General features: G+C 48.3%; 1 protein-coding gene across 15 annotated transcripts in view; it reads right to left on the reverse strand.

Moving 5' to 3' along the window:
• NOD2 (nucleotide binding oligomerization domain containing 2) overlaps nt 1-12,788 on the reverse strand; it is a 39,081-nt gene that overhangs the window by 6,033 nt on the left and 20,260 nt on the right. For 5 of the 15 annotated variants that reach the window (XM_031658255.1, XM_031658258.1, XM_031658254.1 and 2 more), the window contains 6 exons: nt 10,375-10,458; nt 10,068-10,151; nt 7,037-7,120; nt 4,387-4,470; nt 3,669-3,752; nt 1,463-1,546 (listed from right to left, as the gene is read on the reverse strand). The exons of 1 other annotated variant lie outside the window; for it this stretch is intronic. In XM_031658255.1, the coding sequence (XP_031514115.1) occupies nt 1,463-1,546; nt 3,669-3,752; nt 4,387-4,470; nt 7,037-7,120; nt 10,068-10,151; nt 10,375-10,458 (504 nt within the window). Of the gene's footprint in view, nt 1-78; nt 218-1,462; nt 1,547-3,668; nt 3,753-4,386; nt 4,471-7,036; nt 7,121-8,400; nt 9,158-10,067; nt 10,152-10,374; nt 10,459-12,788 lie in introns of those variants that run through there. 9 more of the 15 variants (XM_031658252.1, XM_031658253.1, XM_021931953.2 and 6 more) reach the window with 9 other exon arrangements.

Consider the following 12,788-nt stretch of genomic DNA (forward strand, 5'->3'; position numbering starts at 1 on the left):
TTCCTGAGTAGATGGGATTATGGATGTGTGCCACCACACCCGACTAATTTTGTATTTTTAGTAGAGACAGGGCTTCTCCATGTTGATCAGGCTGGTCTCAAACTCCCCACTTCAGGTGATCCACCCGCCTCAGCCTCCCAAAGTGCTGGGATTACAGGTGTGAGCCACTGCACCTGGCAAGCCTGGACTCTTAACCAACTCTTGGCAGAAACTAAGCCTGGAAAAGAAAAATGCAGGAATTTCTCTTTTTAAAAAAAGATATATCAGAAGTTCAATTTTTGTGGGGGATGATATAGTTTAGGATGCTGAATAATAAGGCTGATGACAGGGTGGCATGGGACAAACCCCGGCCTCATTGCCTGGCATCCACTTGAGTCAAGTGGAGAAGGCTGTGACAAGGAGGAAAGACAAAACTGCCATATCCACCCCTGGTCAATAATGGGCCTGGTATTCCCAAAGGCCTATCCTCAGTGCAAAGCTGGCATCTAGCTCAATAACTGGGCTTCACCCCAACTTCCCAGCCCACTTCCACCCAAATGATTAGTGGAAGTGTTTTCACCAAATATTTGGAAATTTCCTAGCTTGTGAAAGCAACACAAACAAGTGTTGCCAGAGTGGATAGCAGCCTGGCAGCAAAGCTGGCACTCACAGAGGCTGCTGTCTGTCTGTCTGTTTCTAAATGGCAAGCGTTCTCCTAGGACCACATTTGCCTAGGCAGATGACACTTTCCTCCAGCCAAAGGAGCCATCTGATGGGGTTCCTGAGGTCTCCTTGAAATAGGAATTTCGGCATCAGCCTCAGAGAGCACCCTGACAAGCCCGTGATGGTCACTAGGTGGGTTCATGTTCACCTCAGTTGTCCATCTCTTCGTGGCACAAGTCCCAAGCCACTGAGTCAGCCACTGGAGGAGGCCACAGTGCTCCCCATCACATCACCTCCCCAGCCACTGCTTGCAGAAAAGACTTGCCACTCTCTGCCTAAGACCATTCTCCTGACCCCAGAAGCATGTTTAGCTGGGTGAGGGTGAGCTGGAAGTGCTAGAGAATCAGTGCCCCATGAGTGCACGTCAACACAGGAAGGACAGATGGTTGGTGGATAAATGCCATGGCTTTCTTGCCCATTGGTTGGGTAGGTGACCAGGTGTTTTCTGCACTGGCTCCAGGAGTGCCCCAGAGTACTGAGCTCCAATTTCCCTCATTGATAACTCTCTTGATAACTCTCCTTTATTGGTTACCTTTGCTTTCCCATCTCACTTCACCACTCTCCTATCAGCATTCACTGGGACCACCTCCCAGATAAACAACTTGCACTGGAATCCTTGTCCACCTAGACCAGGGCAAGCTGTTCTACCAGGCCACCACACGTGAGTTACCCCAGCGGGGAGCTGCCCAGATCTTAGTCAGAAATGCCCCTTCCAAAGATCAGCAATTATTGTCCTGTTTCCTGCTTATGGGTTCCTTACTTCAGGATTTTCAAACTTGAATTTCTCTTCAGTCCTTCTGCGAGACAACATACACCTTCATCCTGGAGATGGTTCTCCTCCAGGCTGGTGAGAACAAGAGAGAAAATCCAGTTGATATAACATTGATTATGGAAGATGATGTCAATAAAGATGAACTCACATGCCCCCCATATAGGAAATCCAACATCTGAAAACCCAAACTCAGGATAAAGAAAGAACAGATAAAGTACGTTGTGGGGATTCTCAATTCCAGGGACATATTTGCAAGAGAATTAATTCACTCCAAGGGCTCTCTATGTAATAAGTTCCCTCATCCCCCAGCTTCCCAATATCCATCTTTCCTTTCTTCCTTATTAATGGAAGTCTCATTTCATTTGGACAGCCATGCACTTGGTGAAAAAACTGTATTTCCCACTCTCCATTGCAGCCAGGGCTGGTCAAACAACATACATGTGGGTTGGTCAAGTGACATACACATGGTTGATACAAAAGGGGAAGCTGACAGGTGGGACTTCCAGGAATGCTTTTTAAAGGAGAGAAACGCAGATGGCTTTCCCTGGTATATAGACCAAATCCTGGAATACAGAAGTAGTGCCGCAGCTGGAGCAGCCATCCTGTGATCATGAGGCAACCAACCATGTGAATGAAGTCACAGGCTAAGGATGATGGAACAGAAAGATAATGAGACAGAGCTGAGACCCCTCCTGGCCTCTTGTAGCCACTGTACAAACCCTACACTGCCTACTTCCAGCTGCCTATACAGGAAAAAATAAGCCCTTTCCTTGTTTAAACCTCTATAGATGAAGGTATTCTGTCACCTGCAGCTTAACGTATAGTTAAACCAGATTTGGCCTGAGACTGCCTCCGTACTTTGAGTTCCTATGTGGCAAACTGCAACCTAACGATATATCCTTGTAACAAACAGCTAAGTCTCAGTCAATCACAGCAGCCAGGCTTCAGTCAATCACAGCCTACCAGCTGATCAGACTATGTCCATATAAGGAAAATGCCTCATCACATCATGCCCAAACAAGGCAAGTGCCCAGCTGCAACCAATCAAGCTGTTTTGTACATCACTTCCTTTTCCTGTCTGTAGATAGTGCTTGCCCACCTTGCTGGGTGGAGCGCTCCCAGTTCTGAATGCTGCCCAATTCATAAATTGCTGTATGCTGAAATCAGCTCTGCTAAATTTAATTTGCCTGAAGTTTTTCTTTTAACAGTAATCATAACTGATGCTCTCACAATAAGGTTCTCCTCTACTAAGAAATTCCAAGTGGCAAAATCCGGTCAGGATAGAATCAAATCATACTTTAGTGGACCTAGTAAGCCCTGCAACAGCCGAGGTCCATCCACAAAATCTGTTTATGTCAATGCCCATATGTTGCAGTGCCTTTCTGCTTCCTGGGAAAATCAAACATTCAGCATTTTATCTCCCTGACATAATCTGAAACTGCCCAGAACATGTTAGAAAACTATACTAGTGGTATCTAAAGGATGAGAAACTTAGAATCTGCTTCAGGTCAACAGTATAAGCATGATTCATGGTTCCTCTTTCAACTATCAAAACTCCATTATACCTTCCAAAGTGACCTATGACTTGAACACCCAGTACTCCTAGGAACTCAAATTCACTTTAAAATAACAAAACTTTATTATTAGTAGTAGTCACAGTACTAGTAGTAGTTGTAGCAGCAGCAGCAGCAGCAGCAGCAGCAATAGTAGTAGCAACCCTGTCACTATTCTAATTTAACATTTATGGAGCACTTACAAATATGCCAGACACTATATTAAGGTCTTCACATGCACTACCTTATCTAATTCTTGCAAAATTCCTTTATGGTTGGAAGTATTCTTACCCTCATTTTACAGACATGAAACTTGAGATTCTGAAATTGTTATTTAACTTGCTTAAGATCATGGCCTGCTTGATTCCAGAGTCTGTGCTCTTAACACTTATGCCATGTGGAGGCAGTCATCAAACCAGCAAACCAATATATTTTATTAAATTAAAAAATTAGCATGTACATACCAGGCTCTATAAGCTTCATACCACTCAGTACATATAAAGACAAACACAATCAATCAATCAGTCAATCACTCAATCATTGACCTTTGTCTGTCCACACAACTGCTCCTATGGATGAGGCCAGGGGATCAGCAGAGATTGTGATCCACCTCCCCAGAGCAGAAAATCCCCCAAACTCACCAGAGTTCTTCTAGCATGACATTCTTTGCCAGCATCAGTGCTAAGGCTTGGGCACCCACACTGCCAATGTTGTTCCCCACCAGGCTGGAGGTAACCATGGAACAAAAGCATGTCAGAGCAGGGAAGGACCTCAGAGATGAACTAACCTATGGAGGACAACATTCATGGTGCTCTCCTGGTCTGCTCCATTTCAGACATCACTAATAGATTGTGGTGCTCTCTTTCTCTCTCTCTCTTTTTCTTTTTTTTTTTTTTTTTTACACTTTTCAGACATCACTAATTGATTGCAGTGCTCTTTCTTTAAACCTTTTTTAGATATTACTAATTGATTGCAGTGCTCTTTTTGTTTTGTTTTTTACCTTTTTTAGACATCACTAATTGATTACGGTGCTCTTTAAGCCCAGGTGCAGCCTTAGAATTCTTCTTAACGTTGTGCAATGGATTGGAATTGGTCCTTAAGATAAAATGTACCTGATCCAGCCCAATATCTTCAATTTACAGATACTGTATCAAAACCCTGAGAGGACAAGGGACATTTCCAAAGTCACCCAGAAAGACTCAAGTGTCCTGTCTTGAAATCCAATGGTGTTTTTTCCTTACTCCATTGCCTAACATTGTGGGGTAGAAATAAAGTTCAAAGACCTTCAAAATTGGCCCAAGTTCCTCCCTCTTTACCTGATCTCTCCAAGAAAACTGCATGATAGACTCTGAAGCTTACCTGAGCCACCTCAAGCTCTGGTGATCACCCAAGGCTTCAGCCAGGGCCTGGGCCCCCTCGTCACCCACTCTGTTGCCCCAGAATCTGAAAAGGCCAAAGGTCAACAGACAGTGTCAGTGAGTACCTGATATGTGTTCTAGACATGAACTAACAGTCCTCCTTCCTCTGCAGTCCCAGCCAGAGGGGCAGGACCACTCAATCCCAGAGTGGCCTCACTGGGGCTCCTGGTCCCAGCAAAGTGGACCTGTCTCCATCTTTTGGGTGGGATGGCCAAACTTAACCCAAGAGTTTTCAGTGGTTTTACATTACAGACTTAGAGAATAGTAGAGGCCTACCCAGCCCCAAACCTTTAAGGACAGGAACTCACTGACAAGAGTAATTTACAGTTGAGACACTTTTTCTGACACTTAGTTCAGCTTCCTAGTAACTGCCACCCACAAATCCTTAGCTACCCTCCAGTACCTGCCCATAACAAAGTCTAACGCTTCTTCTGCAAAGCTCTTTATCTCTTGCTTCTTCCTAACACCCCGCCACACCATCAGCTTCAACACCCTCAGCTTCTGGGCCATTCTCCTCTGACTCACTGTAGTTTGAAAACATCCCTTTCCAAAAGGTAGAGCCCAACTCACACCTTCTGACTTATCAACTGTATTCTAGGGACCTACCCTGGACAGGCATGTGCACAAGTTAGCAAAGGATGGCTGAATTAGGATGTCCACTGCACTTTCATTCATTAGGTACATATTTATTGAGCTCCGGCTATGTGCCAGCACTGCTCTGTGCCCCAGGGATATGACACTGGAATAACAAAAAACCTGAAAACAACTTAATAGTCATCAAAAAGTGACCAGTTAAATAGATTATGTAACACTCTGTGGCTCTTTGAAAAATGAAGTCAGGCTGAGCAAGGCAGCTCACATGTGCAATTCCAACACTTTGGGAGGCAAGGAGGGAGGATTACTTGAGCCCAGGAGTTTGAGACCAGCCTGGGCAACATAGTGAGACCCTGTCTCTACAAAATATTAAAATATTGGCCAGGCATGGTGGCGTGTGCCTGTAGTCCCAGCTATTCAGGAGACTGAGGTAGGAAAATCGCTTGAGCTCAGGAGTTCAAGGCTACAATGAGCTATGATAGCAACCACAGCACTCCAGCCTGGGTGACAGAGCGAGACCCTGTCTGTAAATATTAATAAAATAAATAAATAGGTAATTAAGTAAAGAGGTCATAATGACCTAAAAAAATTTCTATAATATATTGTGAAGAAAAAAAAAAAAAAAAAGAGCAAGTTACAGAACACTTTGTATCATATGACAGCGTTTGGGGGTTTTAGCACAATGCCTGACCCAGACAGGTACCCTAATAAATACGTGTTGAAAGAGGTAAATACCCCCGATGTGGCAGATGTGACCTCAAGCAGAAAAGAGTTCAGTGGGGCTGTAGCCTCCTTTGTTCTAGACTCTCTTGCTACTAAAGCAGTGTGGAAAAGATGTTGATTTCTAGAGCAACATAGTCCCATTTGTGACTCAAACTGAGCTTGAGGGCTGGGTGCGGTGGCTCACACCTGTAATCCCAGCACTTTGGGAGGCCAAGGCGGGTGGATCACCTGAGGTCAGGAGTTCAAGACCAGCCCGGCCAACATAGTGAAACCCTGTCTGTACTAAAAATACAAAAATTAGCCGGACGTGGTGGTGGACGCCTGTAATCCCAGATACTTGAGAAGTTGAGGCATGTGAATCGCTTGAACCAGGGAGGTGGAGGTTGCAGTGAGCCGAGATCGCACCTATGCACTCCAGCCTGGGCGACAGAGTGAGACTACGTCTCAAAAAACAAAACAAAACGAAACAAAAACCTGAACTTGGGAGTAACTTGCCTCCCTGTGAAATGGGCTGGAACACTTAGGCCCTAAGGTTGTTCTCTCTTCCTACAGTCCCAGGTTCTAAAACTCCTAGTTCTTGTCAAATGGACCCCAGTTCACACTAGGGCATGAGAGGATAGGAGAGCGGCTGCCGGGAACAGCACAGGTGCAAGCCTGGGTGCCTAGCAAACAGAGGAAGCCCACCCTGGGGCTGCAGTTTGGGGTACACCCCTCCCTGGCAGGCCCTAGCATGGTCCTACAGGGAGCAAGAGCTCCGAAGGACCTTGCACAGCCCCCTCTTACCCTGGGTGCCTTCCTGTCCTTCCCCATTTCCTTCTCTTTCTTAGGTCAGGGATCCTCACCCCTGGATGTCCATCCCCTGGGAAGCTTTTTAAAACTCCTGATACCTAAGCCCTGCACCTAGATATTTGCATTTCATCAGTCTGGGGTGGGGGGCCTGGCAATAGTGTTTAGAAGCTCCCAAGTGGTTTTAATATGCAGCCAAAGTACAGCCCTAGCGCCCCTAGAGGCCCAGAGGGCTTCCTGCCACCAGCTCATGGGCACTGCCCTCCCCTAACCCCAACATCCCAAACTTCCTGTTTGTCAGGCCTAGACCAAGTGTGAAGGTGGCAGTCAAGGGCCGCCCACTCTTTCCCTGGCTTGCCCCGCCCCCCTCGCCACACTGGAGCAAGGCTGCCTCTGGGGCCTCCTGGCTGAAGAGTTTCACCTACCCCTAAATCCTCAAAAGTCCCAAGCCCCTCCATGCAGGTCCCTCTTCCTGGAATCCAACCTACCCCAGGAACTGCAAGGAGGCATTGCCTCGGAGCCCCTCGGCCAGCACTCGGGCTCCCGCGGCGGTGATGTGGTTATTCCCCAGCCTGGAAGGGAAGATAGAGGAGGCTGAGAGAACACAGCAGCAGCCAGAAGAGGAGGGCCATCTGTGCCCTGGCCAGGGAAACACAGGAAGAAAGCATTGAGGACCTGCCCAGGAGGCAGCAGCCACAGCAGGTGCCCTTGCCGCTCGGTCCAGTTTACTCAGCGGCTCCCACAACTTGGTTTTCCCCCAGCAAAGGGAAAGAGGCAGTGGGATGCTGTTTCGCACAGCAGTGTGACAAGTCCTGGCAGGAGCCACAGTAGGCAGCTGTCCTGGGAGGTGGTTTCCCTGGGACAGCAAGGATGACTCAGGGTCACACCTTTCCCTCCGGCCTCAGCCACCATCGATCCAGATCCCATCGTGCCCTCTGCAGCCTTCCCAGATCTGCTGTTGCTACAGGTAGGCTTTACCTGTTGCACAAGAGCCCTGGGCAGGTCCAGGTGGGTGGGAGAGAGGGGTGGGGCCCGCTGAGCCTTCCAGGAAGGAAGGAGAGAGGAAGGGCCAAGGCTAGGGATGGGGAAAGATCCCAGCAAGGAAGGATCCTGCTGCAACCAAATCCAGACACCTCGGAGAGCTTCGGAGAAGCCCCAGAGCTCTCACCTGCAACCCCAGGCTTCCTGGGATAACTATATGTCTTCATTCTTTTAAGGAACTTCAAGCTACTCAGCTTACAGCAATCCTATAAGGCAGATATTACTGTAGCCTTGGAGAAGGGGTGTGGCAGCTAGGAGAACTCGCCCTTCAGGTCTCCAGCCTCAGCTCCCTGGAGGTAGCCAAGGGCCCCAGCTGCTGTGCTCCAAAATCTAACATCCAGGTGTCTGCACTTGCCAGCCCCTGCCTGAGACATCAGGCTCCCCTGCCTGGTGAATTTGGTTCAAGAACTCCTCATCAGCCTTGCCAAGATGTCTTAGGATTGCACGGAAGTCTAAGGTGCCCCGTCTCAACCTTCCTTCCTTCCCTCTCTTCTTCACTCAGGGACACATCCCCCAGCCTCCCCCAGCTCCCTTCCCCATTTCCCCTCTTAGGACTTTTCCCCAATAAATGTGTGGCACATCGAATCCCTGCTTGGAGGACCGGACTCATATAAGGAGAAGCAAGCTGAGTGCTTGTGTAATTTACCCATCATCTTTCAGCCACTCGCTTACTATATAAAGCCCCTGCCAGACGGTGTAGCCCTTCATGGGGATTAACTCGCTTGCTCATCACTACAGCCTGTGAGGTAGCCATGGTTATTACCCCCATTCTGCAGAAGGGGAAACGGAGGCACACAGACATCGGGCTGACCTGAGGTCATGCAGCTAATGAGGGTTCAGACCTCAGGCAGTCTGGCTCCAGAGCCTGTGCTCTCAATTACAATGATATACGGTAGTCTCCGCCCCCTGCTTATCCGCAGCTTCGCCTTCTATGGTTTCAGTTATCTGAATTCAACTGCAGTCCAAAAATATTAAATGGAAAATTCTAGAGAAAAACAATTCATACATTTTAAATTGCATGCTATTCTGATCACACGCCATCCGGCTCCATCCCACCCAGGACGTGAATCAGTCCCCCGTCCGGGGCATCCACGCTCTATACGCTCCCATTTGGTAGTCATCAAGATCATCTGCTCCTGACATCCAGCCGCCGACCTCATCGTTGCTCAAAGATTCAGGATCTCTGGGAGCAGATGATTCTCCTCCTGACGTGTGGTCAGGTCAACAGCAGCCCAGCGCTAGAGCACAGTGCTGCGTGCGTCATCCACCTCACTTCCTCCCATCACACAGGCATTTTACCACCACACATCTTCCCAAGAAGAAGGGTGAGTACAGTACAAGAAGATATTTTGAGGGAGACGGAGAAAGTCCATATTCATATAGTTTTTATTATAGTATATTGTTATAATTGTTCTATTTTATTATGAGTTGCTATTACTCTCTTACTGTGTCTAATTTATAAACTACACTTTATCACAGGTGTGTAGGCACAGGAAAAAGCATGGTATGTGTAGGGCTTGGTATTCTCCATGGTTTCAGGCATCCACTGGGGTCTTAGAATGTTTCTCCTGCACATAACAGAGGACTATTGTGTTGGCCACAAACTCAGCCTCCATTTCTGAAACTAGCACCCTTCTCAGGGATGGGCCAGCCAGGTCTGGCCACAGCCTATTCCAGGCTTGTGAGTCTGAGGGAGCAGGCAGTGGTAGCAGGACTGAGTCCTTTGTACAAATTGGCACCTGTGGTTCTGATCTCAGTAGCCCTCGCTGAGGCTGAGCTATGTGGCCAGCCATTTTAAGATGGCAGCTCCCATCCACAAACCCAGCCCAAGGGGTAAAAGAATAGATGGAGGCAATTCTTTACTTTGTCTTCTTTTACTGCCTCACAAACCACAGGAGGCAAGAATATCTGAGAGAGGGAAAGAGAGAGAAGCCAGGCCAACCCAGCAGCCAGCTAAAGGGGCGATTTAATGGCATCAGGCAGGAGACAGAGAGACTCCAGTTGAAACTGGGAAACACTGGAGCAGCAGAAATGCAGACCCAGATGGACTGCAAACCTTGCATGCTCTGAGTGGTGAAAGGACCTCCTGGGAGTGTTATAGCAACTGGCTGCCACAGCTGGGGTGGCAACTAACTGTGTATGCCTTCCCCACCGGGACAAGCTCAACGTGCATCGCGGAACTCAGTAACCCCACAAAACTGTGACACTCTTAGACACAGAAAAAGAAAGGGGCCTAGAAAAGCTTTTTTGCCCTAAGGGCCAAAGGTCAAAAGACAGGAAGTCCTCAGCAGGGCTAGTCCAGAGTTTACTGGGGAGATCACAGCATTAGATAACCCCTGCTTAAAATGAGCCACTGTCCCTGCATTCAATCAGGAGGTCAGGAGTCAGTGTGGGCAGCGCCAGGCCAAGACCAGATCAGACTGACTCAGGAATGGGGCAAAAAATAGTTTCCAGGGAATAAGGAAAACCTGGGCTCACCTCAATGCCAAGAAGTTCTGCCTGCATGCAAGGAGCTTAGCCATGGAGTGTGCACAGCCGTCAGTCAATTTGTTGTTGAATAGACTGTTCGGTTCCAGAAGAGAGGAGACACAGAAGCAAAGCACAATGGACAGTGAGCACCAAATCCCAGGGTTGCCCTTCCCCTCTGGGCAGGAATCACCGGCACCCCTCCGCATCATGCAAACAGCCCCTGCCCCAGCCCATCACTCACAGCTTCCCAGGCTGCACGACCTGGGGTGAGACCAGGGGACTTGGGGCCCATTGTCTACAGCCCAGGCTGACTTACGCTAACTTCTGCAATTGCTCGCAGTGAAGAGCACATTCAATGAGCTTGCAGATGCCTCGGTCTGAGATATTGTTATCGCGCAAACTAAAGAGACAAAATAAATACATTTGAAAATGGAGCTAGTAAGACAAGAAAAAAATCTACAACCCCCCAAAAAGACTTTCATTCATCCCTGATGACATCCCCAATGACACCACTCCAACAGGCTAGTCCCTGCTGAGCAAGCCCTGTCTGCCACTCCTCTTGGGGCACCACTCCCAAAACTCACCTGATCACAACATCATCTGAAAGCTTCCCTAAAATACAGATTCTCAGGCCCGTACCCTGGAGCTGGCAATCAACTATCTGCGGGGTGGGGCCCAGGAATCTGTATATTTTAACAACTGTGCACATGATTCTTTATCTTCAGGCAAACTTGCGAGGCCCTGACTGAATGGTTAACAGCTCAGGCTCTGGAGTGCCTCAGCTGGATATTGGGATCGTGATCAGCCACTTACTAGTTATTTACTGGTCTCTTCATCTATAAAAAAGGGAACAATAGTATTATCAGCCTCACCAGTCTGTGCACATAAAGCCTTGTGAGCACCTAGCACACAGTAAAAGTCACCTAGAACCATGATCGCTAGCATTGGTCAAAATCCTTAGCACTTCCTAGTAATAACATTATTTCCTCCTCGCGACAAGCCAGTGAAGTGGGTACCATTATTATGAGCATTTGTGAGAAAGAAACTGAGGCACAGACAAGCGAAGTGACTTTGCCAAGGCTGTACGGAACATAAAGGCTTTGAGCCTAGGCAGCCTGGTTCCAAACCCCACTCTTAACCATGACATTGTGCAGCTTCTCCCTTAGGGCCTCTTATGGCCACTTCTCTAGTGCAGGGATTTTTCAGACTGCAGGGTGCAGGTCATGCAAACCATTTTGAAGGTCCTGAGCAGCATTTCTAAAATGGAAATAGAACAGAACAGAAGACAGCAGAGTGCCTCGGAGTTCACAAAGCAAAGTCATTTCGTAAAGCTTTGGTTCCATGTTTACACGGTGGTGCGCTCTCTCTCTCTCTCTCTCTCTCCTCTCTCTCTCTCTCAATCACTGTGGGTCACATTCAAAAAACTTTTAAAGTCATCACTCTAGAGTCTGAGAGAGCCAGAGTCTAAAGAAACCTATATAGGGGCACTGTGTATATAGGATTTCCTAGAGGCTGAGGATTTCAGTTGGCATGGAAACACTTCAAGTGGGAGAGAGGCAGGTTGGCACTGTGGGAGAGGAGCCTGTGCCCTCCCCCTTCCTCCCTTCCTCTCTCTCTCTTTCTCTCTCAATCTCTCTGTCTCTCTCTCTCTCCCCCTCTCTCCCTCTCTCTCTCTCTCTCTCTCTCACACACACACACACACACACAATGCACTCACAGCAACCTCATGGTTGCTTCCCCTCCCCTACGGCCTTGGCAATTTTAGTATGTGTAAGGTGAAGAGCAGTAAAACTCGCTCAAGGACAGTAATTGCTAACGGAAAACCAAGCTGGTTGCTGCAGACCAGTAGTTCTCCCAGAGTGAGACCACTTGTATCAGAATCCCCAGGGATGTTTGTGAAAAATATAGATTCCCTGGGCCCCACCGCAAACCTACTGAATGGGAATCACTAGAGGCAGGCCCAGGAATCTGCATTTCCACAAATGCCTTTACACACCATAGTCTGAGCACCAGGAGCTAGAACCAGGCCACCCTCGCCTTTCTCTGAACATACAGACAGACCTACAGGTTTCCCAGAGCCCTTCTGCACACCCTGGGAATCATGGGGACATCCTTAATCAAGGATGGAAGATCCATTCAAGAATTCCAGAGATGGACTGGCCTATGAGGATCACACAGGCCAGTGATGGCTGGCCTCTTAGGGTAAAAACTGTGAGTCTACTACCCAGGAAAATGCACATTCTTATTTCTATCAGGGAAATTGCTCCAACAGACAGGTTTCCAAATTCCCACTCAAAATATCAGGATCCTCCCTCCTAGGGAAATACAGTTTGGTGCTGGCTGTCTTCCACTTGCCTGGCCAGATCCACTCTCCCCCTTCTCTACCCATCTCTGGCTCCTGGGAGGCTGATGCCTGGGGACGACTCCAGCAGGCACCCCACTCGGTCTCCCTGATGGGTCCAGTCAGTGGAAGGCGCTGGCCAGGGGCAAGAATCGGGGTGGGGAGTTAGGGCCAAGCGGTATTCTTCCAGGTTGCAGAAGCTCAGGCAGCCCTCTCCATACCTTCCCCGCAGTTAATTAGTCTCCCTCTCCTTCCCCCTTCAAGTCTACCCTCCCCCAGCTGTTACTAACCCCAGGCCCCTGCACCAACCCTCTCGCTCTTCCTAACTCCTGCCCATGGCTTGTAAACAATCTCTTTATTAAACTCTCCTCAAATCATCCATTTTAAGT

The sequence above is a fragment of the Papio anubis genome, chromosome 18, assembly GCF_008728515.1.
Source record: "Papio anubis isolate 15944 chromosome 18, Panubis1.0, whole genome shotgun sequence".
NCBI classification, from domain to species: Eukaryota; Metazoa; Chordata; class Mammalia; order Primates; family Cercopithecidae; genus Papio; species Papio anubis.